Raw genomic sequence first — 24,476 nt, forward strand, 5'->3', positions numbered from 1 at the left:
GCAAGCATATATTTTTTTTATGCATGCTCTACTCGTAAGTGATATTTCATCTGTAGCGTTTGGTATGAGTAAGGGAATAGTCCTGAATGGGTGCTAGTACATCTAGGGGGCGCTACTATAGCGTGCGGTCTACACAGATAGTACCATCATCACCGTTTTAACTTTTGTTTATTTCCAATTAGCACCATTTATTATAAATAACGATTTTAAACTAATAAAGTAGATCATACCATTACATAACGTTTTGGGGTCAAATATAACACGAATTAAATAAATTCCAACAATCAAAACTAGCACAATTATAACCTAAATTTAAGGTATTCTTTTGGAACACACAACTTATTAAATTATTATTATTTGCTGAACAAAAACGTGGATAGATGTGAATTATTTATCAATAAATTATGTTTTAGTGAATCATTAAAACGGTGATGATGATGGTATCTGGTTAGACTGAACGCTATAGTAGCGCCCCCTAGATGTGTTCAAAGTAATGTTTACTCCAGACAACAGGCTGTTGTATTCAGTAATAGGACACGTACAACAGATGAAATAGGGGCTGCAGGGCACCAGGTCTTTGTGTTTAATACAACGGAAAATCAGATGAATAATTGAACTGTCTTCGCCATCAACGATTTGTTTTGAATTTCGCACAAAGCAACACGAGGGCTATCTGTCCATAATTTAGCTAGAGGGAAAGCAGCTAGTCATCACCACCCACCGCCAACTCTTGGGCTACTCTTTTACCAACGAATAGTGGGATTGACCGTCACATAATAACGCCCCCACGGCTGAAAGGGCGAGAATATTTTTGTGGGACGGGGATTCGAACCCAACAAAAATAGTACAATTAGGAGTTTGTGATTGAAATAATACATTAACTTACAAATTTATTCACAGATTCTTCTAAATCGCTGTAGTGTTTTAAACTTGTATAGAATCAAATACATTTTGTTGGAAATGGTTTAGGAGAATTCGGGACTTAATCCCAATAATAACCCAAGAGGCTTAGCTAGCTTAGGAGATTTAAGTTATTTCTAAATCCGTATATTAAGCTAATAATATTAATAGGTTTAATAATAGTAAACAACCACACAAAATAAACGTTGTGTTTACTAAGCCCGAAAATATTCATCATATATATTTGTGTAAATTGTTATAATTATTAACTCCCCCTTTATTTTGTGATAATTTATTTAATTAACAATTTTTGTTCTAGGTTTTTGTTTCAGGTATCCTTGCCGTCGTATGCAAAAATATCAAATTGTTTAAAAAATATTGACGGAAGATGTACTGTGTAGAACAGCAAAGAACCATCAAATGAAGAAACATATTTTTTAAGTTGTAACCAAAATTTATTGTATATATATACTTTGGCCTTTTTATTCCAGTAATAAAATATCGCCAAATGTACTGGTTTGGTAAAAAAAAAAAAAAAAAACAGTCAGTTTTCTGAAGCAAACCAATATTTTAGGAGACAATAGTGCAATATCATCTATTTTACTGTCAAATGTTTATCTGTTTAATTCTGATTTACAATAAATTGTATATTTGTGTCAAATATCAGACTCTCCAATATGAAGTGCAAGATTAACATACATTTGTGAATCGTGGTCAGAAGAGTGTGTTTAATATTTTCAATCTGAACGACATCTTAATGCGAATCATGGGTAAACCATTTACCATTAACATTCCTAATTTAGAGCTGCTGACTACAGGAGTGGAGACCAGTCAGTACCACCCGCCTTTTTACGGCTACTGTTAACCGAATACGGGATTGACTGTTACGGTTATAACACTCCTACAACTGAAAGTGTTGAGCGTGTTAAGCGGTATAATGCTGCTCGAACTTCAACCTTACCGACCCGTAGCTAGACATGCTGACCACGAGGCCACTCTCAACCCATGTGAATTTGAACATATAAAAAAAGCTAAATTTCAACATGGATTCGATCATATAAAGAAGACTAACATGGATTCGATCATATAAAGAAGAAGAATTCCTTTAATATAAAACTCACTATTTTCATAGCCTAGTAGAATTTAGAAGTTTAATGAAAGAATTAATAGACTCGTTAAAATATGAATAAAAATTATTTGTTTAATTGAGTCATCAAAAAAGTTCAGACAAGGCCCTTTTAATGGATTGTACTATTATTGAAGACCATGATCGTTGTAGTACAACTTTGGTGCTAGGACAAAATAAGTTATTATTTTTTGTTTATGTGAGCGTAAATTAAGTGTAGTTTGAACTGAAACCCATTTTTTCTAGTTCTTTCGTAGGTATAAGTATTGTTTTAATGTTTTACTGTTGAGGTGTGAAGGTTTTGTGTAAACTCGATTTTTTATTCAGTGGGTGAAATTTCTTGTGAAATTCATTTTTAAAAGTTGATAACTTGTAATTGTATACAGGTCATCACTATTTTTATACAATTTGTTTTAAAACTTTGCTATCTGAATTATCTGTATTTGATTTAGATATAATCGATTGTGTCTGCGTTATTGTCTTTGGAACGATTGCTACAGGGTGAGACAAAACAAGTGATTATACAGCTGTTTAATTTGGAGCATTTTTCTTAACCTGTGGTGCACGCGCCCCTTATGGGTGCGAAACATGTCGGCGTTTCCATTACAAATAGGGTTTCTCCCTCGGACTCCTGAGATCACTTGATACTATACTTTTCAACCGTAACTATGCGACAAAAGCCGTTACAAATTCTCCCAAGCTAGTCGTTAATGTTTCCATGGGAATGAAGCTTCTGTTATAACTGAAACTGACATGTAACTGTTCAGAACACAACGTAGTATAATACGTCATATGATAGATGGAAACATTGACTTTCTATTGATATATAATTAAACGTAAGAGAGAACTATTAACAAATCCCGAAAGGCAAAGGGTGCGAGGATATATTCTATAACCCGAAGGGGGCGGCTTCCCAAAAAGGTTAAGAACCACTGCTTTAGAGAATAGCTTAATCTATAAAGTTTTGCTCTGAAAAAAAAAAGATTAAATTGATTTCAATTGTCCTCGCAATATTTTCTTTAGTGCTGACTGTATAATGCAAGTTATACCAACTACATAGTTTTTTGTTTGTTGTTAAACACAAATATATGAGCTGTCTGTGCTCTGCCCACCGCGGATAGCGAAACCCAATTTTTAGTGTATAAAACTTTCAGATTTATTTCTGAGCCGTCCCCCGGTGGATTTGTATGTTGTTAAGCACAACGCTACACGAGGTTATCTGTGCTCTGCCCACCACGGGTATCGAAACCCGGTTTCTAGCATTATAAATCCGCAGACATACCGCTGTGCCACTCGGGGCCCCGCCGGTGGAACAGCCATAAGTTCACGGACCTACAACACTCAAATCCTGGCTTCGATTCCCCGCACGATGGACACAACATATAGCCCAACTGGTTTTGCTCTAAAACAAACAAGCTTACTGCTAAGCCACCAGGGGGCCAACCACATAGTACTAACTGTATAGTAAGTTTTGCCCCACCCTGTATATTCCTATATCCAGCACCAGTATTCGCTTTCCATAGATTAGCTGTGTTAACTCTGAACTTTGTAATACCATTCTTATGTTAGTTATCTCTGTGTTTGTTGTATATTAACTGGATGTAGTTGACACGTGTGAAGTACTTAAGTGTAGGTCGCATTTCTTGTTTCTCATTCTCCTCGCCATGAGCAAATCATAACGATGGTCATCAGGCTGATAATTAGCGAAAGTGTCTTCAGCAAAAAAATTTTTGTTGTTTTTTAAATATAATAATAAAAGTAAAAATGGTAGTAACTGTTATGAGCTATTTAAAATAAATATTATGGTTTTTGCTAATAACATAATCCGCTTTAATATTTATAAATGAGCTTTTAATAGCAATATTTGACGTCTTTAATTCCACAGGCAATGTATTTTGCAATATTTATGGAAAGGACAAGTTAGAGGGCGCTTATGATAGTTTTGTAACACTCTCAGCTCTGAGTAATTTGTATCTCGATCCACAATGCAATTCGATTCGCTTTCAAAACGAGATTGGACGTTATCTCATTCGTCATTCGAAACGACACGGAGGATTTGAGAGAAAAGTTATTTCGAATCAAGTTAATATATGGTAAGAATTAAATTACGTTCATAGTGAAACCTGTAAACTGCTAAGACGACCCCCAGATGAAGGAAGGCGATCAAATACAAATATGTCGTATATATATGAGTGCGAGTACAGTTCCATCAAATGTTCTTTTCTTGTGTTTAATTACTGATTAAAACAGGGTGTTTTGGTTTAGATTTTCTAAGATTCACTGGGTAATTGGGAAACATTTTATTTGGTTAAAACGATTCAGGATGTAATATATATATCGTGTGGCATTAGGAAATTTTACAACGTATTGTGTATCCATTTTTGTTATTAATTAATTAATTACAGGAATAAAAGATACAACATAAAATAGCATGAGTTATAATTTAATATACATTTTGTAACACATCAATGACAACATTCCAACTAATTACTCGACATGAGCAATTAGGTAAGTTGAACTTACATCCGTCATAAAGTGTAATAACATAATTACCTTACTGGTTATTAAACAAGCTTATATCACAGCTTTACCATCATTCTGGTCATTGTATCAGGTTTTATCACAATTTTACCTTCGTTATTCTTATTGGACCAGCTTCCATCACAACTTTATCGTCATTCTTGTTATTGGACCAGCTTCTGTTACAGCTTTACCACCATTCTTGTTATTGGACCAGCTTCTATTACAGCTTTACCACCATTCTGGTCATTGGATCAGGTTTTATCACAATTTTACCTTCGTTATTCTTATTGGACCAGCTTCCATCACAACTTTATCGTCATTCTTGTTATTGGACCAGCTTCTATTACAGCTTTACCACCATTCTTGTTATTGGACCAGCTTCCATCACAACTTTATCGTCATTCTTGTTATTGGACCAGCTTCTATTACAGCTTTACCACCATTCTTGTTATTGGACCAGCTTCCATCACAACTTTATCGTCATTCCGGTCATTGGATCAGGTTTTAATCACAATTCTACCTTCGTTCTTCTTATTGAACCAGTTTCCATCACAGCTTTATCGTCATTCTTGTTATTGGACCAGCTTCTATCACAGCTCTATCGTCATTCTGGTCATTGGACCAGCTTCCATCACAACTTTATCGTCATTCTTGTTATTGGACCAGCTTCCATCACAACTTTATCGTCATTCTTGTTATTGGACCAGCTTCTATCACAGCTTTATCGTCATTCTTGTTATTGGACCAGCTTCTATCACAACTTTATCGTCATTCTGGTCATTGGATCATGTTTTATCACAATTTTACCTTCGTTCTTCTTATTGAACCAGCTTCCATCACAACTTTATCGTCATTCTTCTTATTGAACCAGTTTCTATCACAGCTTTATCCTCATTCTTGTTATTGAAAAAGTTTCTATCATAGCTTTACCACCATTCTGGTCATTGGATCAGGTTTTAATCACAATTTTACCTTCATTCTTCTTATTGAACCAGTTTCTATCACAGCTTTACCACCATTCTGGTCATTGGACCAGCTTCCATCACAACTTTATCGTCATTTTTGTTATTGAACCAGCTTCCATCACAACTTTATCGTCATTCTTCTTATTGAACCAGTTTCTATCACAGCTTTACCACCATTCTGGTCATTGGATCAGGTTTTATCACAATTTTATCGTCATTCTTGTTATTGGACCAGCTTCTGTCACAGCTTTATCGTCATTCTTCTTATTGAACCAGTTTCTATCACAGCTTTACCACCATTCAGGTCATTGGATCAGGTTTTATCACAGCTTTATCGTCATTCTTCTTATTGAACCAGCTTCCATCACAATTTTACCTTCATTCTTCTTATTGAACCAGTTTCTATCACAGCTTTACCACCATTCTGGTCATTGGACCAGCTTCCATCACAACTTTATCGTCATTTTTGTTATTGGACCAGCTTCCATCACAACTTTATCGTCATTCTTGTTATTGGACCAGCTTCCATCGCAACTTTATCGTCATTCTTGTTATTGGACCAGCTTCCATCACAACTTTATCGTCATTCTTGTTATTGGACCAGCTTCCATCGCAACTTTATCGTCATTCTTGTTATTGGACCAGCTTCTGTCACAGCTTTATCGTCATTCTTGTTATTGGACCAGCTTCCATCGCAACTTTACCATCATTCTGGTCATTGGATCATGTTTTATCACAATTTTACCTTCGTTCTTCTTATTGGACCAGATTCTGTCACAACTTTATCGTCATTCTTGTTATTGGACCAGCTTCTATCGCAACTTTACCATCATTCTGGTCATTGGATCAGGTTTTATCACAATTTTACCTTCGTTCTTCTTATTGGACCAGCTTCCATCACAACTTTATCGTCATTCTTGTTATTGGACCAGCTTCCATCGCAACTTTACCATCATTCTGGTCATTGGATCAGGTTTTAATCACAATTTTGCCACCACCATCACAATGACCTTTCTAGTTATTGGACCGGGTTTTTATCATAGCTTTACCACAATTCTGTTTATTAGGCTAGGTTTTATCACAGCTTTATTTTCACGACCGTGATGATATTTTTGGACATTGGATGATGATGTTTCATCATATTTCTACCACAATTATTTTAAAGATACAGCTCTATGTAAACAGGTGGAACTAAAATTTCACCTGTAGATAACATATGGAAAGGTGTAGCGATAATTGAAATTACACGAACAAGTAAACAAAGTCACAAAATATTCATTCGAAATATTGAATACACTCATTGTCTATTTATTGGAAAATGTTTCTGTTTCTTTCACTGAAACTATTTTGTCAACGAAGAAACTGTAAATAAAAATAATATCCTTTTATTTTAAGGTTATACACGTAAAAATAGTTTCGTAACTAATAATGCAAGTTATGAAAGATTATTTTTAAATGATAACACTTTAACTTCACATTTTCAAATATTAAACATATCTTAGATATTTTTAATGTATTATTTAAAGCACGATTACTTTTTATTTTGTATCTTATAATAATTTTGGAAATAAAATTCGAAAAGTCGTTTGAAAGAAAAAGGGTATTCGAGACCGGATATTTTTTTTTGGTTACATTTAACACTTCAAATCTGTCTATAAAAATAATCCCCTATTTTTTCCGACAGTTTATAAATTGTTTAAATAGTAAAATGATTTGATATATTAAATATTCATCTTTCCAACAGTTTATTTGTTTTATGGAAAGCAACAAATTTGTGTAATTTGACGAAATATATATATTTTTTAAAATAAATCCTCAAAATCAACTTACGAAGCAAGCAACTAAAACTGTATTAAACAATTAAAACAGTGCGAACTGAATTATGGGGGAATCCCACAAAATTATTACTCGGGTAACTGACTATAAGTGTAATATTTGTCGTCCCTTTTTTTTTTTGAAATAATTAAAACTTCTTGTATAATTTTACTTCCTGAAATAAGCTTTAGTAACTGTAAACTAAAGCGTTTTAAGTTTGTATACTAACTGTCGTTTTTTTTTCCTGTTAAATCAACAGGTTGTGAGGAGTTTGAAGTAATAAAAGTCAGTATTTATCAGCACACAAAAAGTTAGGGCGCTCGACTCGCAATCTGAGGGTCGCGGGTTCGAATCCCCGTCCCACCAAGCGTGCTCGCTCATTCAGCCGTGGGGGCGTTATAATGTGATGTTCAATCCCACTATTCGTTGGTAAACGAGTAGCCCAAGAGCTACCTTCCCTCTAGTCTTACACCCCCTAAATTAGGGACGGCTAGCACAGATAGCCCTCGTGTAGCTTTGCACGAAATTCAACAAAAACTCAGTATTTATTTTCGAGTGAAAAGAATCAATACAAAAATACAATAAAACGTTGAACGTAGCTGAATTGATACGAGTATTTTTAATTAACAATACAGACATATATTCGAGTATACATGCATTGAGAACATAACAGCTAAAGCTGATGTTTTTAATTTTTGTATTTTACATATAGTGTTTCATGTTGACCTTTAAAATGGGTATGGTCTTTAACTTTAACTGACACGAAGATGGAAAATCATGATATTTTTAAGACAACATTTTCCCGAAACCAATGTTTCAATAATGAAAATTCTTCAACTTCTCAAGCCTACATGCCACAATATAATAATAGTAATGCTCTACTAACATGGGCAGTAATTTCATGATTTTTTTTCCTCTACTAACATGGGCAGCTTAATTTCATGATTTTTTTTGCTCTACTAACATGGGCAGCTTAATTTCATGATTTTTTTCAAAGATGCAATGATTAAAATTCTTCAACTTATCAGGCCTACATGCCACAATATAATAACAGTAATGCTCTACTAACATGGGCAGCTTAATTTCATGATTTTTTCATGGATGCAATGATTAAAATTCTTCAACTTCTCAAGCCTACATGCCACAATATAATAATAGTAATGCTCTACTAACATGGGCAGCTTAATTTCATGATTTTTTTCATAGATGCAATGATTAAAATTCTTCAACTTATCAGGCCTACATGCCACAATATAATAACAGTAATGCTCTACTAACATGGGCAGCTTAATTTCATGATTTTTTCATGGATGCAATGATTAATCGTATTGTTGTAAGCTAAACTTTTAACGTTATAATTTATTTGTTAGCTGGAGGTCGTTAATGATGTAAAGTGGCGTTAAGTTCAATTTAGTCCTAGAAATATCTAGAACACGGGTAGATTATAAATATACGACGTTCCGTGAAGCGTCAAATTAGTTGGGATAAAAGAGAGTTATCGCGCTACTTTGAACAAGTAATTCGATTTCTATGTAGAGTGTAAACTTAGGTCTAAGCCATTTGTGACAGTTTAGAATTCGTTTAAGCTCGTAGAATATTTTAAAGGAGGAAATAAAAAAAGTTAGTCTTCACTAAGTGGACTAGGCATAGACTTACTTTCACCCGATAATTAAAAAAAAAAAAACCGCCAATGAAACAAACATGTTATAACAGTATCAAAGTTATTCAGAATTTATACATGTGTCTTTACTTTGAATGAAAAACATGTTTGTTTGTAATTAAGCTCAAAGCTACACGATGGACTATCTGTACTCTGCCCACCACGGGTATCGAAACCCGGATTCTAGTGTTGTAAGTCCGCAGACATACCGCTGTGCCACTGAGGAGGGGGAGTGGCAAAAGAAGATGGAATAGTCAGTATAAAATAAAATGTGAGGATAAAAGGTTAATGGTTATATTTTGTTTAAAGAAACTTTTTGAAGTACTAGGTTCGAGTGAAAATAATGTGAAGTCGATAAAAGAAAATAGCAAACAAACTTCATTAACCCTCTTAGTTTTCACTATAGTTTTATAACGTTTATTGGAATGATAACATGTAAGCCACAGCTATTATTTGTTTTTACAACAAAGCCGCATTGGGTTATCTGCTGTCTCCACCACAGGGAATCGAACCCCAAATTTTAGCTTTGTAAATCTGTTAAACTTACCGCTGTCCCTCCGGTGGACAAGCCACAACTAATATGGCCTTATTGTTTGTTTTTTTTTGTGTTTTTTTTCAGATGTAGGAGCGCTTTAAAGGATGGAATAAATATGATTCTGGTTAATAAACGACCATTCGGTCGAATAAGGTCGATAATTATTCACTTAAAACCCTATCCTGCTATCAAAACGAAAAGAAAAAAAACACATTAAATTTGATGATTCACACTTACAACGTAACAATACTGTTTATAGCCCCCTCTGTTTTTATTTTTATAATTTAAGATCTGTGCTTCGAACTATATCATATTTATATATAAAGGGTGTGTGGGTAAAAAGCAAGGAGGGGCTTAGAAATTATGAAAACAGTTTGTTGGAAGTATGAAATATGTGTTCTTCAATAAAGAAAGGGACATACTTGACTCTAGAAATGCACGTGCTTTATTTCTTGAAGCTACGTGTTAAAATCATCTTCATTCCTTTACATAAGTCATTAATATTGTTTTAATTATTTGATGGAGATTTGAAGCATTTAGCCCTCCCCAAAATAAACATTGCTCTTTAAGAAACGAGGCGACATCTAGGAACGATTAAAAACTATAAAAGAATCGGCTTTGACCTACGACTAGTCTGTTTCCAACATGTCTCTTTGAGGAACTAATAAATCTTAATTTGTTTTTAATACAACTTTGTTATTACTAAGTGTTTATTGATAGGGATGTTAATAATTTGGGTTATTGCCACTTTTGTTTTGAGGACTTTAACGGTTTCGACTGCTGGTAAGTTAACACAATATCCTCTTTTTTTTTTCGTGAGTGTGTGTGGGGGCATTCCTTGAAGATTAAATGGAGTTATAATCCCCAATTACACGAAAAATCTTTGTTCTACTTGAGGGTAGTTTAAGGTGAATGTTATTTAAGCTATTAATTGGATAATGGTTGGAAGAATGATGTAGTTATGTACATTCATCAAATATCAATTTTCAATGTAATCTTAGGCGGTTTTAAAATCGGTGTTTCCACGTTTGGATTAAAAATGACAATCTCGAAGATTTACTGTAGCTCTGATCCGCATAAATCCTGCGAAAATTAATGGTTGGATGCAAGTCAAGAAATACTCTGATTGTTACTACAGTGCTATTACTACTGGGACTAAGTTATTTGGCGGAATTACAAATTCCTGTGTTATAAGTCTCTCTTTTTAACTTTAATAAATGTATTCTTAAACTGTATTGTCGGAAAATCTAAAAAGTAACAAACTTTGAAATATTATCCATGGAACACATCGTAGACGAGTTTAAAATTCTTTCAGTTCAATTCGTGATTACTTTTCAGGTAACGGGTAAGGCTTGCAGAAACATACCTTCAGTAAAAAAAAAAAAAAATAAAAAAAAAAAAGCTACATTAGATCGTATAGTTGTGCCATGAGACCCCACCTAAGATCTTGATTTCTATCCCTCGACACCACTTTATTTGAGAGCAGGTTTTAGCGAAGCATTAATAAGTAATAAACAATCTTTAATGAGTTTTGATGACCATGCAAAAAAACTGATTATGACAACCAAACCTTGAGAAATTAAATCTTAAACCACCGTTTGTTTTAAGATGTTGTAATTCTCTTTAAATTCTTAATTTCTGGCATCCACTACTACCAACAACTCGTTCCATAAGTTTTATAAAAATAACTTTTTTCCCATTATCCCTTCATATTGTTTTTATACGTCACGTAGAAATGGATAAAGGTATTGATTTCCCATTTGTAATTTTATAAACTTCAATAAGATCAACACGTGTCCTTTTCTCAAAAAAAGTTATCTTAACCTGTCCCTGTACCCTCTCCAATAAATATGAAGCATCCTCTTCGGGGGAGGGGGGGGGGGAGATTCTGACCTCAAATTTTCAGAAGGGTAATCTGTGGGATGTGGGGGACAAATCTTTGAGGTTACACTAATTATTCCATGGTGTATTAAGTGGACCGGTGTTAAATATTCAAATATTTCTTAGGAACTGCTAGACATGAATGGATGCATTTTTTTTTATTTTTTTTCGTGCACATACTACAATAAAACAAAACAAATAGGGGCGGAGTGAACTTTCACACATTGATCAGAAGAAGCTTTACTTTGCATTGGTTGATCCCGAGATGGAATGCGCGCTAAATACTGTTTTCACGTCACTTCTTAAAATCCTTGGTTCTCGTACGTGTAAGAAAGTTGGCATATATTTTTCTTAGTTTCATTACAATAAATCCGATTACGCGTGTTATAAAGATAGGAATATTCCTACAACCGGTTCATGACTTGGAACCCACCATGAACCTTGCCAGACTTGTTGCCCAGACTCCAGTCGGAATCGGGTCAATGGTATGGTCCATTATTTCAATGTAAAGTGGGTGAAGTTTTTATTGTTACAGAGTAGTGGTGATTCACCAAAAACTTGTCTTACCGTTTAAATATTAAGTGTTTGATGTAGAAAAACCTGTATCTAATAAAATGAACTAAAACTGTTCCAGTGTAAATACATTACCTACTAATTCAAAGAATATGGGACAGGGGGCACCAGTGACTTAGCAGCAAGTCTGAAGACTTAACGCAGTGTAAATACATTACCTACTAATTCAAAGAATATGGGACAGGGGGGCACCAGTGACTTAGCAGCAAGTCTGAAGACTTTTAACGCAGAAAAATTGGGTTTCGATACCTATAGTGGACACTGCACAAATAGTCTATTGCGTAGCCTTGCGGTCAACAATAAACCATATAAAATTGAAAGTAGTGGAAACAATTAATCGTTCTTCGTATGTAACAAGTAATGTAAAATTGTAAATTACTTTTCTCCAAAAACAATTAAACATTTTAATACATAAAACAACAAACCTTCAATATTCTAGTTTGTGACGCTTCTTGGAAGTTAAAATTTCTAATTTCATTCCTGTAGAGTCGGGCCTAGTAAAATTTATTGGTTCTCTTGATGCGTTTGTCACTCGTATATTAAACTTGCTCGTATACTTGTACGAATTAATCTAAACACCTGTGTAAATTGTTGGCTTGTACTGTTTTCTAAACATTATGTGGAAAGAGTTCCATATATGGACGATACTCTAAAGTTAAAACTGTCACTGGTAAGTTGACTGTTTAAAACAATACCTAGAAAGTAAAATAAGTAAAAAACGAGAATTCAATCCCAACAGTTACTATTGGAGAAAAAATTGCGTCCCAAATTGTAATTCTGGCATATCGGGACCCAGTCCTTTCACCATGCACGCGCAATAAAACTGGCATAAAACAAAAGGAAATCTTCTGGTGTCTCGATACGGAATTATTGTCATTTCTTTTTAATACTGCAAGATCAGAGTAAATCTAAACGAAGTTTCGTTATCTTCATTTTGCAAGTAAGCAGGGTTGGAGAAGAGAGGATTTTTATGCTTAATCCTCTGAAGAGTGCGATTTTTCTATTTTAATATATGAAAACTTATCTTTTATGATGAATGCTGTTTTACTTAGATTGTCCTAAAACGTGGTTCGAATGTGGAAACGGAAGATGTATAGCGAAATTCTGGGTTTGTGATGGTGAAAATGACTGTGGAAACGGCCAGGATGAGTCAAATTGTGGTGAGTTAAATATTAAAATGTTATCGTCATTTACCGTGATTATCATAACGAATAAATTACTTGGTAATACTGACTTTGACACCATTTTGATGCTTACATAACGTACTGTTTTTGTGCTCTTGATCTAAACCTGTATATGCTTACAATATTTATGTATGTCTACGTAAAGTTTTACACTTGTGTCCTAAAAGTTTGGATTGGTGTGCGTGCTATTCTAAACGTACTAAAATATCGGAATTAATGCTATTTTCATTGTCCTATTGAAACATTCAATAAAACAAAAGGTTGCACACATCACAAAAGTACGGGAACGTATTATTTCAACAAGCTTAAAAAAAAAAAAAAAAACTCTACCAAAACTAAATAGGAACTTAAACTAAAATATTCATGAACTAGACGCATTGCAGAACTTTTTCTTTCCGGTAAAACCTTTCGGAAGTTACTACAGCAGAAGTAACTAGCTAATCATACTGAGTGTTACAGGAGCGTATATAATAATCCAACGTACTCTGACTCTCAGAGTAAAAGTGTATACCGTACGCATTCCCCGTTTGCTTCGACGAAAATAATTGTTTCATTTCATTCTGTTTATACTTGAGCAACGCGAGTTTGCTTGTCGGAACACCTCCTAACTGGGTGACACCGCAATGGCGATATCTTGTCGCACGCGCGCTAAAATGTGTGCATGCGTACTCGGTTCTACTATAGGTCTAACATTGTTGCTCTACAACGCAATATACTGGTAATTATTTCGGTTTAATTTGGAAGATTACCGGGGGTGCTCGGAAACGGCTTTGTTCTCTTTCGCCCCCACTCGAGGATAAGGTAAGGGCATGGTCACTTTTGTGAAATTATAGCTTGACTCTTGAGTGAGGATTGAAGTTTGGTATCTATCTATCTTTGATTTGACTTCTAAAATTCTACCAAACTGCCGATTTCTGACAACAGTTAAGTACCGTAGAGTAGGCGGCACAGCAGTGCCTTAACTCTATAAACTACCTAAATAGGTTAACTGATGAAGGAAGAAGCTAACATAAACTTTTTTTTTCAACCCCAACTCGGGTCAATAACAAATGTTTTCAGAGGATGTTGTGTATAAATTTGCATATGAAAACGAGATAGTTATAAGATGTTTTGACTTCTTGCCGTATTACTTCTGACAAATGAAAAATGTGTATTCTAAATGTCAGTCTTTAGTGTTAAAATTAACTTTTTAATCAACGTATTTATACGATATATAACTTAATCTTAAGTCGGAGCGGGTTTAAATACGGAAGTCAAAGGTCATGGAAATGAATGAGCTAATATGATTTAGTACTAGCAATGAGGAATTTTAATTAAAATATTCTTGTATATATATGATCTCGTTTTATGTTGTTATGCACGAAATGAAGTTTTTCATTTTTAGGATACCTTTGGGGTCAAAGATCGCAACCTTTATTGCTCTTGAATATTAACTGCTATTGACTTTTGATCACTGATTTTTGCCTGTCCCCTTAAGCTTTGGTTTGATTTTTCTTAATATAATCTTTTATTTAAAATATTTCTGACTATATCGTTGTTATAATATAAATTCCTACTACATTTCTTTGCTTAGTTTGCTACTGAATCGTATCAACAAAGCGTTTAATGTCGCATTTAAGACTATCAGTGTTAAAGTAAAATTTACTAAGTTTAAAGGGTAAAATATTATACTCGTTTCCATAGCAAATTTTAACACTAAAATTAAGTACTCTTAATACTTTTGATAGTTAAATCTTGTTTATACATCCTGCAACTTCTCAAACCACAACTTTAAAACATGTATTTCTTTAACTTTGTGTAAATTCGTAATGGACTTGTTATTATTCAATTTAGACTCGTTGTCAAGGTATGAAGAAAAGTGTACAGATACTGAGATCCAATGTTTGAGCACTGGGAAGTGCATCTCTGTAGTCTGGCAATGTGATGGGGAGGATGATTGTTTGGATGGTACGGACGAACAAAACTGCGGTAAGTGAGCCGTAACATTTTCTTCATGTTGCGTCTCTAACATTTTATACTCTCAGTTTCTACGGGCGTATACGACTAAAAGTAAAGAATGGATAACAATAACAAATTCAATCATTTTATAGGTGTCGTATTTATTGTTGACTAGATCTTTCGCCCAATAGTAGGGGCTGATGAGGCTGGCTCAAATACAACAAAGGTAGTTGTTGATACGCAGAATAAATAAATAAAAGTGCTTTATTCCTTTGTTTTTGGTTAAGTTGAGCGATCCCATGCTCTTAAATCTTTATTTTAAAACGATTTATAATAAACGCAACGTTAAGCAGTGGCTAGATAGCAAAGACTGTAAAGGTTGTATGGAATTAATTACTACGTAATGTATTAAACCTGGTCCTGATGAATCTGGGTAAAGAAACGAAAAAAAAAGTATAAAGGGGGAAAAAAATACAAAGATTGTAGAAAAAATAATATATAATATTCTGGAAAACGATATCAATAATGGCTAAGCCAAACAACTATTGCATATTTTAGACTAATTCATAACAGTGTTTACGCATGTATGTTATGATAAAAAAAATGTTTGTTTAATTTTCTTTGTCTTTATTATCATTACCTTTTTTCTTACCTCCATTTGGTTTTGATACTTGTTATATCTAAACATTAATGATAACGTAGTTATAACGATAGTTTAATCTACTAAAATTTAACTTAAGTTGGAACATTTACTAACAGTCCATATATAGTATCTTTCACTACTAGATGTAGCTTTTGAAAATCATAAGAGGATCTCTGAAAAACTTGTTATAACAACTTAAGCCTTTAATTCATTGGTACAGAATAACACTAATTAGGCCTATACTTAAGTTGTTGTTTTGTTTTTTTTGTTGCCTCACGAATTGTTGGTATATTAAAAGGCGATACACCAAGGTTCTTTTGTGTAAATTAGACTTTATTGATACCAATTTGAATTAGAAATAATTGTTCGTGTAATCTAATACAGGTCGGAATGATTTTGAGAATTTTCAGAAGCAATGTCTAGAGTTAAAACTTTAAATGGGTAAATCCCAGTTAATATACCACTAAGTTAAAGGAAAAAAATTATAAAATCTAGTGAAGAAAGTTATTCAATATGATTTGGAAGTTATATTAGTGGCAGCTAATTTCTGATTACCGAAATTAACAAATTCATTTCAATGTAAAGAATAAACTCCTGAAGAAGAAAACACGCTCCAAAAGGAACAAATCCTTTTCTGGATTATAACGAAGTTCAAGGTTACATCTTTCAAAACACTTAAAAGAAACTTGTTTAATGCTGATGCTAATACTTGTCAGTAAATATTCGGTTAGCAACTGCACTCTATTTAAATCAGATGTATTTTTTTTTTATTTATTTTTTTTTACTTATTCATCAAAATTTTATATAAATAAAATGTGGGTGTCTGATTTTAAAAATAGTGTTCTTTTTCCCAATTGTTGAAATAAATGGCTTTTTACTTGGATTTCTTAATAGTATAAATAATATATACTATATTGTTATTGGGCTTGGGATTTATCTACAGTAGGTTCCAGATTGGTTAGTGTGTGTGTGTGTGTGTGTGTGTGTTCACTTGCAAATATAAATTAATCACTAATATTTAAACCAAACAGTCTTTTTATATCATGACTGTGGGCAATGCTGAAATGAGTTGTTGCTCAATCTAAATGAAACTAGATCGTTCTGTTTATTAATCTGGCATAAGATGGTAACAAGAGAAGTGAATTGGTGATAAATGTATTAAAATGAGACTGGTTCTAACGCTACCAAAACTTTGGAAGAGAAGATGCTTTTTCTTAACTTTTTAGGTATAATTTTTATACGTTCTGTCTCTGCATCTTTGTTCTGGAAAGGCTTAAAAGAACATGCGGTACATACCTGTATTAACATTGGTTTTCCTGTTATTTGAATAGAGAAAATATCAAATTGTGATGGCTACCAGTGTAACGACCATCAGTGCATTCCTAGTAGATGGTACTGTGATGGATCAGAGGATTGTAACGATGGATCAGATGAGCAAAACTGCAGTAAGTTAAACTTGTACAGTATCTTTACATATTGTGTTGTAACCTTCATCATAAAGCTGAATGTGAAGAATGTAACTTGCATCAGTTCTTATTTGTGTAAATCTAAATATTAAAAAATTAACCAGAAATGCATGTTTGTTTAAACTTTATAAACTTGTTATTACTACTACTACTACTACTACTACTATTACTACAAGCATCTTGATCAATTGTGGATATTAGTTTGTTGGAACTTCTTGGCCATTACATTTTCTACATAGTGTAAATTCTTGAAATAGTTCTTCCCCCCCCCCCCCTTCTAATAGTATTAGGATGCTTTTGGAAATTAGAACTCCCTCTACACTTCAAACATTCTGCATACAGGCCTGTTAAAGATAAGTATGGAAGCTATAATAAAAAGTAACTGACGACTAAGGTCAAAATGCAGCATTACAATTTGTTTGTAATTAATAAAAATGTTTATACTAAACTTCAGTAGACTAGCATGCATAAATTTTATTTTGGTATGTAAATTGGCAGTGATCCTCTGTATCTTCAGTCCTATATCTGTTTAACAATTCTGTAGTGACTGTTTACATGGCAAGTAACAAATCAGAAGTTAACAAATTAATGGAATGAAGAAAATAAAGAATCTTTTAAAGTATATTTTAATACTGGAAGCTAGCAAAGCATTCAAAAAATCAGTAGGTGTAACACTTGGTATGTATATGGATATTCTTTAATAGAAAATACATTTATGTTATTACATTGGAGTACTGCAGGCTTAACTAACTACATATCGAAAATAAGAATTGTGAAATTACAGAATGAGTATTGTGAATATGTGGGACTCTGTTTAAAATTCTGTATATTAGTTTAAAAAAACAAACTGTAGTTTTAACTATAAACTATACATTGTCATATTTTTCTTAAATATTTTCTTTTATCGTGGTATAGATTATACATCTGCAACAGACATTCTGTGCACAAAAGAACATGGAAAGTTCATGTGTGATTCTGGCAACTGCATAGACTTGAAACAAGTTTGTGATGACAAGATAAATTGTCTTGGTGGAGAAGATGAAGGAGGACACTGTGGTAAGTCCAGGCTTAATAATAGGTTTTAAAATAACTAACTAATTGTATAGTTGTGTATATCTTAATTACTTTGCCTTTAAAATCAGTAACTTTATTAATACTTGCAGTAGTTAGCTTTAAGTTTAACTCCTTCAAGGTTTCCCACTATTTGTTTATTTAGAAAGTATAATTGGAATGTTAGTTAATTACTGGTTGGTGTTTTCTTATATCAGCAGATACCAATGAATGCCAAAATTCTAACTGTTCCCATGGTTGCCAGAAAATTCCTCAAGGTCATGAGTGCATATGTCCAGAGGGGTATCAGCTTAACATTGATGGGATCACTTGTGAAGGTAAAATTGAAAACTGCAAAAGTGTGTAAACTAGCACATGCATTAAAATGTATAGGATAGTTGACATAATGCATTAATTCTTTCTTTGTTTTTTAACGGATATTAGAACTATTTTTATAACTAGCAGGATCCTGCCAATATAAGTGACTGCTGAAAACTAACAACAAACTTATTGCACACTTAATTATTCCTATCACATGAACATTGTTTTTAAGATGGCACTTTTTAAAAATAAGATTAAATAACATAAATGTATACTTAGGCCTGGCATGGCCAGGTGGTTAGGACGCTCGACTTGTAATCTAAAGGGTCGCGGGTTCGAATCCCTGTCACACTGAACATGCCAACCTCTGCCTTTGCCTGGTCCCAAGTCCAGGAGGAGGGTTGGGTGCGGGGCTAGCAACTCCACCCCGTAAAAACCAACCTGCTACAAGTAACTGCAACAACAACAACTTTCTGTATATACTTGCCTTTTTTAATTCTTTAACTACCCTGTTTTTATTTTAGAGATTTAAAAGATGCCTCTATTTTTTAATTCTTTAACTACCCTGTTTTTATTTTAAAGAGATTTAAAAGATGCCTTTATTTTTAGACGTAAATGAATGTGAAGAAGATTACAGATTTTGTAGTCAGTTTTGTGAGAACACTATTGGTGGATACTACTGTAACTGTCAGAGAGGATATGTTTTGGTTAACAACTCCTGTAAAACCGAAGGTAAGATGTTGATTTCATACTAAAAGTATAAATTTAATGCATGAAGTATTGGTGTCTCCTTTATAGAATCCTGTTCTACTTTTTACAAACTTAATATTGAAACAAAACAAAAAGATAAGATGTTGCATCTGAGCCAAGAATGTGCCCTCCACCCTGGTGGAAGATTAAAAATTTAAGTTTAACGGAGTCAGTCATGTTTAACATGCATGAGTTAACCTTCAGCTAATGTGCATCTTGCTGGTGATAATACTATAAAGGTTCCTACCATATGGAACACTTAGTCTTGCTATCAGTGAAGACATTCTTAAGATTTGAAAATAAACTGTATTTTGAGGCCAGTTTTTTCATGTTATATACAAAGTTTCTTAAATCTATACTCTCTAAACAGTTCCAGAATATTAGCTGTTAACCTTTATATAACCTCTTAAGTGTGTGAATCGTCTACTTCAAAATAAAAAAAAAAAAAAAAAAAAAAAATAGTCCTGTTTTATAGGCCCAGAACCATTACTAATATTCTCAAATGTACAAGACATCAGAGGCTTGTGGTTGAATTCTCAGCGTTTCTTTCCCATACACAAATCCCTAGCTAATGCAGTTGGAATATCCTTCGATGAAGTAGAAGGAAGGGTTTACTGGGTTGATATTAACACCGAGGCTACAGGTGTCTATTCCTCATTATTGGATGGCTCAAATTTCCGTCCTGTCATAACAAATGGTAAGTTGGCACACGATATTAATTACTTCAAGTATACCTTTGAGTGGGGTTGGTGCAAAATTGTTCTTTTTTTTGGGGGGGGGGGAGATATTTGTATATACGAAAAATGGAACTTCACAAAAAAATAAAATAATTAAAATTTCACATTTGTCAACTTCTTTCATTACACAAATTTGTTGCATTACACTTAAACTTCCATACAACTGTTTTAGGTTACTCGTGTTTCTTGTTTAATTTCAGGACTTGCTACTCCTGAAGACATTGCATTTGATTGGCTAGCAAGGAATCTTTACATCACGGACACTGAGCTGAAAAAAATAATTGTTTGTAAAACTGATGGCTCAGTGTGCCATGTGTTAATCTCCGAGAAAATGGACAAGCCTCGATCAATTGTTTTGGATCCTGCCAGAGGGTAATTAAAAAAAGCCTTATTTCAAGCCTTCTTGGATCGATGTGGCATTTTCTTAATGTTCTGATTGGTCAACTACTTAATTTATTATAAATATATCGTATTTATCAAGTGATGTCTAAAATGCTCTTATGCATTTTCAGATTGATGTACTGGACGGACTGGGGTAGAAAACCAGCCATTATCAGAAGTGGCATGGATGGATCTGAAAAGACTTATCTTGTGGATACAGATATCATCTGGCCTAATGGGTTGGCTATTGACTATGCTCTAGGATGGCTTTACTGGGCTGATGCAAAATTAAACAAAATTGAATATTTAACATTAGATGGAAATCGGAGAAAGGCAAGAATTTTGTCCATATTTAGTTTAGCTTCACTGTCATGGAAAGAACCTCAGAACTTTGCCTAAGCGGTAGGCAATAGAATAGCATCTGGGTGTTATTGTTATTAAAAACTACATAAACTTGTCTCCTTAAGAAGAAAGGCCCATCTTTTTTAATCTTTTAAAAGTCCTTTAGTTGTAGGGTTTTTATATTCTTCTTTTAAACTTATTTTCTCAAACCTACATTTTCCTAAAATTGCAATCTGTAAATTACTGTTATACTAAACTTCTTGAAGAGTGACTGTATTTCTTTATTATAAACTTTTAAGACTGTTCTCTTAACTTCTTTTGTCTTTAGGTTATACTTCAAGATAGTGTTTTCCATCCCTTTTCATTGGCTGTATTTGAAGACTTGCTGTATTGGAGTGATTGGTCCACTTTCTCCTTGGAGTCTTGTGATAAATTCACCGGGAAAGAGCAGCAGCTAATATTCCGTGCACATCGTAACCACCTTCTAGGGATTCATATTTATCATCCAGTTACGAGAGAGACTGGTGAGCATTAATCAAAACTTAAAGCTGCAGTGGTCGGTTGGTATTTAATAGTTATTTAGGATTCATAATTAAAGTTGTCTTGGATATTCTTCATAACCTATTAGTAATATTACACTTGCATTCTATACTCGCTTGCATTCTTTAAAAAGTGGTTTTCTAGTATTGCAGGGTTCCTACCAGTCCTCAAGTCTTGTATTTTTATCTTAAGGCCTTACTCTTCAATTCAGTTTTGGCTTTTAAGGTCTTGAATTTGTATTGATGTTGTATCTGAACATTTTGTTCCACACTATACCTATAGCTAACGTTACAATAATTTGCATTCGTTCTATTTAAGCCTACACAAAACCAGAAGCACTAAATGGAGTTTGGAGTTGTTTTGATATAGGTGAGCAGTGTTCCTAATGTAACTGGTGGGATTGGGCCTACCGTGGTTAGTCTGTTTGCATTAAGCCTGGAACTTTAAGTGCCTTAACAACAGTTTGAATTGTTGTTCATATTGAAATGTTAATGCAATCATGGGGAAAGTGTTCAATTTTAAGTAGGTAGAGGACGTTTGATTTGGCCATTGGTTGCACAGAGGTTTGTATATTTAAATAAGGAACTACTGAAATATGCTCAGAATGCCTACTCTAAATATTACACGTTTGGAGAGAGAGAGAGAGAGGAACACAAAGCTGAAGTATAGCATCATCAAAGAGAACAAGAGCTAGGAGTGGTCATGAAAAATAGAACTTTGAGGTAACACTCTCTTCGGTTGTAACTTTTGTATGAGGCAACAATCTCTTTGGTTGGATGATGATAAATTTGCTGAATAATTTAATTGTTTACCTCATCACTAAGTTTTTAATGTAATCAAGAAATGAAAGTACTTGCTGCAATAAGAGCTGTGGATTAACCACAAGAGGGTGGGGGGGGGGGTGAATTGGGAACAATGATTTCTTTTACAATAACATTCCTCTTGCAGTGTTGTGTGATCTAATAAATAACAAATGCAGGTCTTGAGTTTTTAGCTAGGTTTAAAAGTGCCTTAAATTTAGTTAGCTGATTAGTGCTAGGAACCATGTCATGAAACTGACAGTACACAAGTATAGTGTAACTTCTGTACCATCATGTGAAAGGATAAATAATAAAGCAGTAAAGGTTTTACACAAAAGATGCACGTGGTGGAGGGAATATTGATAAAGAAGATTTTTAAAATGTGTTTACGATCACTTGTAAAGTCCTGCAACATCAGATTACTTTTTGGTTGTAAAAAAAAAATAAAAAAAAATGGATTTGTAGATATTTTTAACGTTTACCGTCTATATGATTTGCATATTAAAGTATTGTTACTTGTTTTTATAAATAATGTTCTGTATGGTTATGACAATTGTATTTGTTACTTTAATCTCCCCCTTTTTTATTATTATACATTATATCTATGTTTGTATATTAAGATATGGCTAATCATTGATTTCTAGAATCTCTTTATTGAAATGTACAAATGTTTTAGAAACAGTTCCAAACAAGAGAAACTTTAACTTCAAGTCTTGTATAAAAAGAAACTCCAATCAACTTTTACTTGGAGATAACTGTACAGAGCTAGTATTGTAGCTATATTTTACTCTTGGAAAATCAACTCATTTTGTCCATATAAAATTTTTGTTCATTTTCACACCCCCATAAGCATCAAATCCATGTTGGACTGGAGCATGCAGTCACCTGTGCTTACTTGGAATAAAAAGACAACATCAGTGTGTATGTCCACCTGGTTATTCATTGGATGTTGATAGAAAGACTTGTCTCTGTAAGTTAGGCTTCAGAAATTTATCTTCACCATACTTGGTAGATATAGAAAATAAAGCTGTTATTTAAATGTTTAGAAACTACTTAATGTAATAAAGAGTAAAACAAACATTTGCAGTTTTTTGAGATATAAATGCTCAGTCTTTTAAATTGCTTTGTGGCTGTAACAAAATTAACAACAGCTTACTTGAATTCGATCTTTTGAAAATGTGTAACTCACTTTCAATCTCAACTATCTGTTAAGTTGTATCATTTAATGTAATCCATACTTCATCTAGAAATATTTGAACCGTACGAACACTTGAACTTGTGTGGTATTTAAATATGCCATGACTTTACAAAACTCTAACGGGTAGATCTCTTAAACATTTTACAGCAAATGGAGACGAAGACTTCATTTTGATGTCCGAGTACAATGCAGTATTTCAGTTCAATGAAGAAAACATAGGTCATAATGTTATTAAGAAACTGCCTGTGACTCATCTTCAGGATGTGGGAGACCTAACATATGATTGGCGTCATGCAATTGTGTACGTTAGTGACATTCGTAAGAAAATCATCTTGGCATTCAACATGTCTGACTTCAAGTCCCGGTAAAGTTCACTATTTATGAATTTGGTCTTGCAACAAGTAATTAAAGTACAGAATACTTGTTTTTAATCAAATTAACTACTTAAACTTCAGAGAAACAATATCGAAGTTAATCCACACACTTATAAAAGACTTTGACTTTTGGTTCAAATATTTTGTGATAATTCAACTTTTCTTAATCAGTGTATTTGAACCAATTTATAAGAACCAATGGAAGCAGCTTACTAATATGTACAAGAAACCTTCAGATTTCTATAAAGTAATACAACAGATTTAAAAGTATAGTTAGTAATAATATATAGTTATTCAATAAACTTGCTCATACTGTATATGGGGGGGGGGCAGATTTTGCAATCTGCAGAGTTCAGCCTACTTTGAAAAACAAATTGCTAACTTTTTAACTTCACATTGATTCAATAAAATTAGGTTGTATACATAATGCTACTTTCACTTCAGATTATCTACAAATATTGGGTTTCATTATATAGACTGGTAGTAGACACCCACCTCCAGACCGTAGAGGGTTTAGACTTTGATTGGGCCGGCCAGAACATCTACTGGGTTGATGCCGAGAAAGGAACATTGGAAGTTGCCACTACTAATGGCCACCATAGAGCCATTCTGGCCTCAAACCTTTCAAGGCCAATTCATATTGTACTTTATCCTGAAAAGGGGTAAGTAGATTATATATATTATATATATATATATATATATATATATATATATATATATCTTTGTTTCGTTAGGACGAAGAACGTAAATAGTAACTATTAATTAATTAGTAAG

General features: G+C 33.5%; 2 protein-coding genes across 3 annotated transcripts in view; both read left to right on the plus strand.

Annotated features, from left to right (window-relative positions):
• LOC111087609 overlaps positions 1-13,114 on the plus strand; it is a 27,712-nt gene extending 14,598 nt beyond the window's left edge. The window contains exon 4 of one of the 2 annotated variants that reach the window (XM_022394834.1): positions 13,031-13,114. The gene's annotated coding sequence lies outside the window, so the exon portion shown is untranslated. Of the gene's footprint in view, positions 1-1,219; positions 4,454-13,030 lie in introns of those variants that run through there. The other variant, XM_022394833.1, reaches the window with a different exon arrangement.
• A 3,967-nt stretch (positions 13,115-17,081) lies between these two features.
• The window catches only part of LOC106466755 (low-density lipoprotein receptor-related protein 2-like), a 21,974-nt gene continuing 14,579 nt past the window's right edge, over positions 17,082-24,476 (plus strand). The window contains exons 1-11 of the mRNA XM_022394832.1: positions 17,082-17,188; positions 18,125-18,265; positions 18,481-18,597; positions 19,190-19,312; positions 19,806-20,027; positions 20,268-20,439; positions 20,580-20,781; positions 21,119-21,314; positions 22,981-23,100; positions 23,476-23,692; positions 24,179-24,364. Of these exons, the coding sequence (XP_022250540.1) occupies positions 18,175-18,265; positions 18,481-18,597; positions 19,190-19,312; positions 19,806-20,027; positions 20,268-20,439; positions 20,580-20,781; positions 21,119-21,314; positions 22,981-23,100; positions 23,476-23,692; positions 24,179-24,364 (1,646 nt within the window). The 5' untranslated portion in view covers positions 17,082-17,188; positions 18,125-18,174. The remainder of the gene's footprint in view (positions 17,189-18,124; positions 18,266-18,480; positions 18,598-19,189; positions 19,313-19,805; positions 20,028-20,267; positions 20,440-20,579; positions 20,782-21,118; positions 21,315-22,980; positions 23,101-23,475; positions 23,693-24,178; positions 24,365-24,476) is intronic.

The sequence above is a fragment of the Limulus polyphemus genome, unplaced genomic scaffold (genome assembly GCF_000517525.1).
Source record: "Limulus polyphemus unplaced genomic scaffold, Limulus_polyphemus-2.1.2 Scaffold2372, whole genome shotgun sequence".
Taxonomy (NCBI): domain Eukaryota; kingdom Metazoa; phylum Arthropoda; class Merostomata; order Xiphosura; family Limulidae; genus Limulus; species Limulus polyphemus.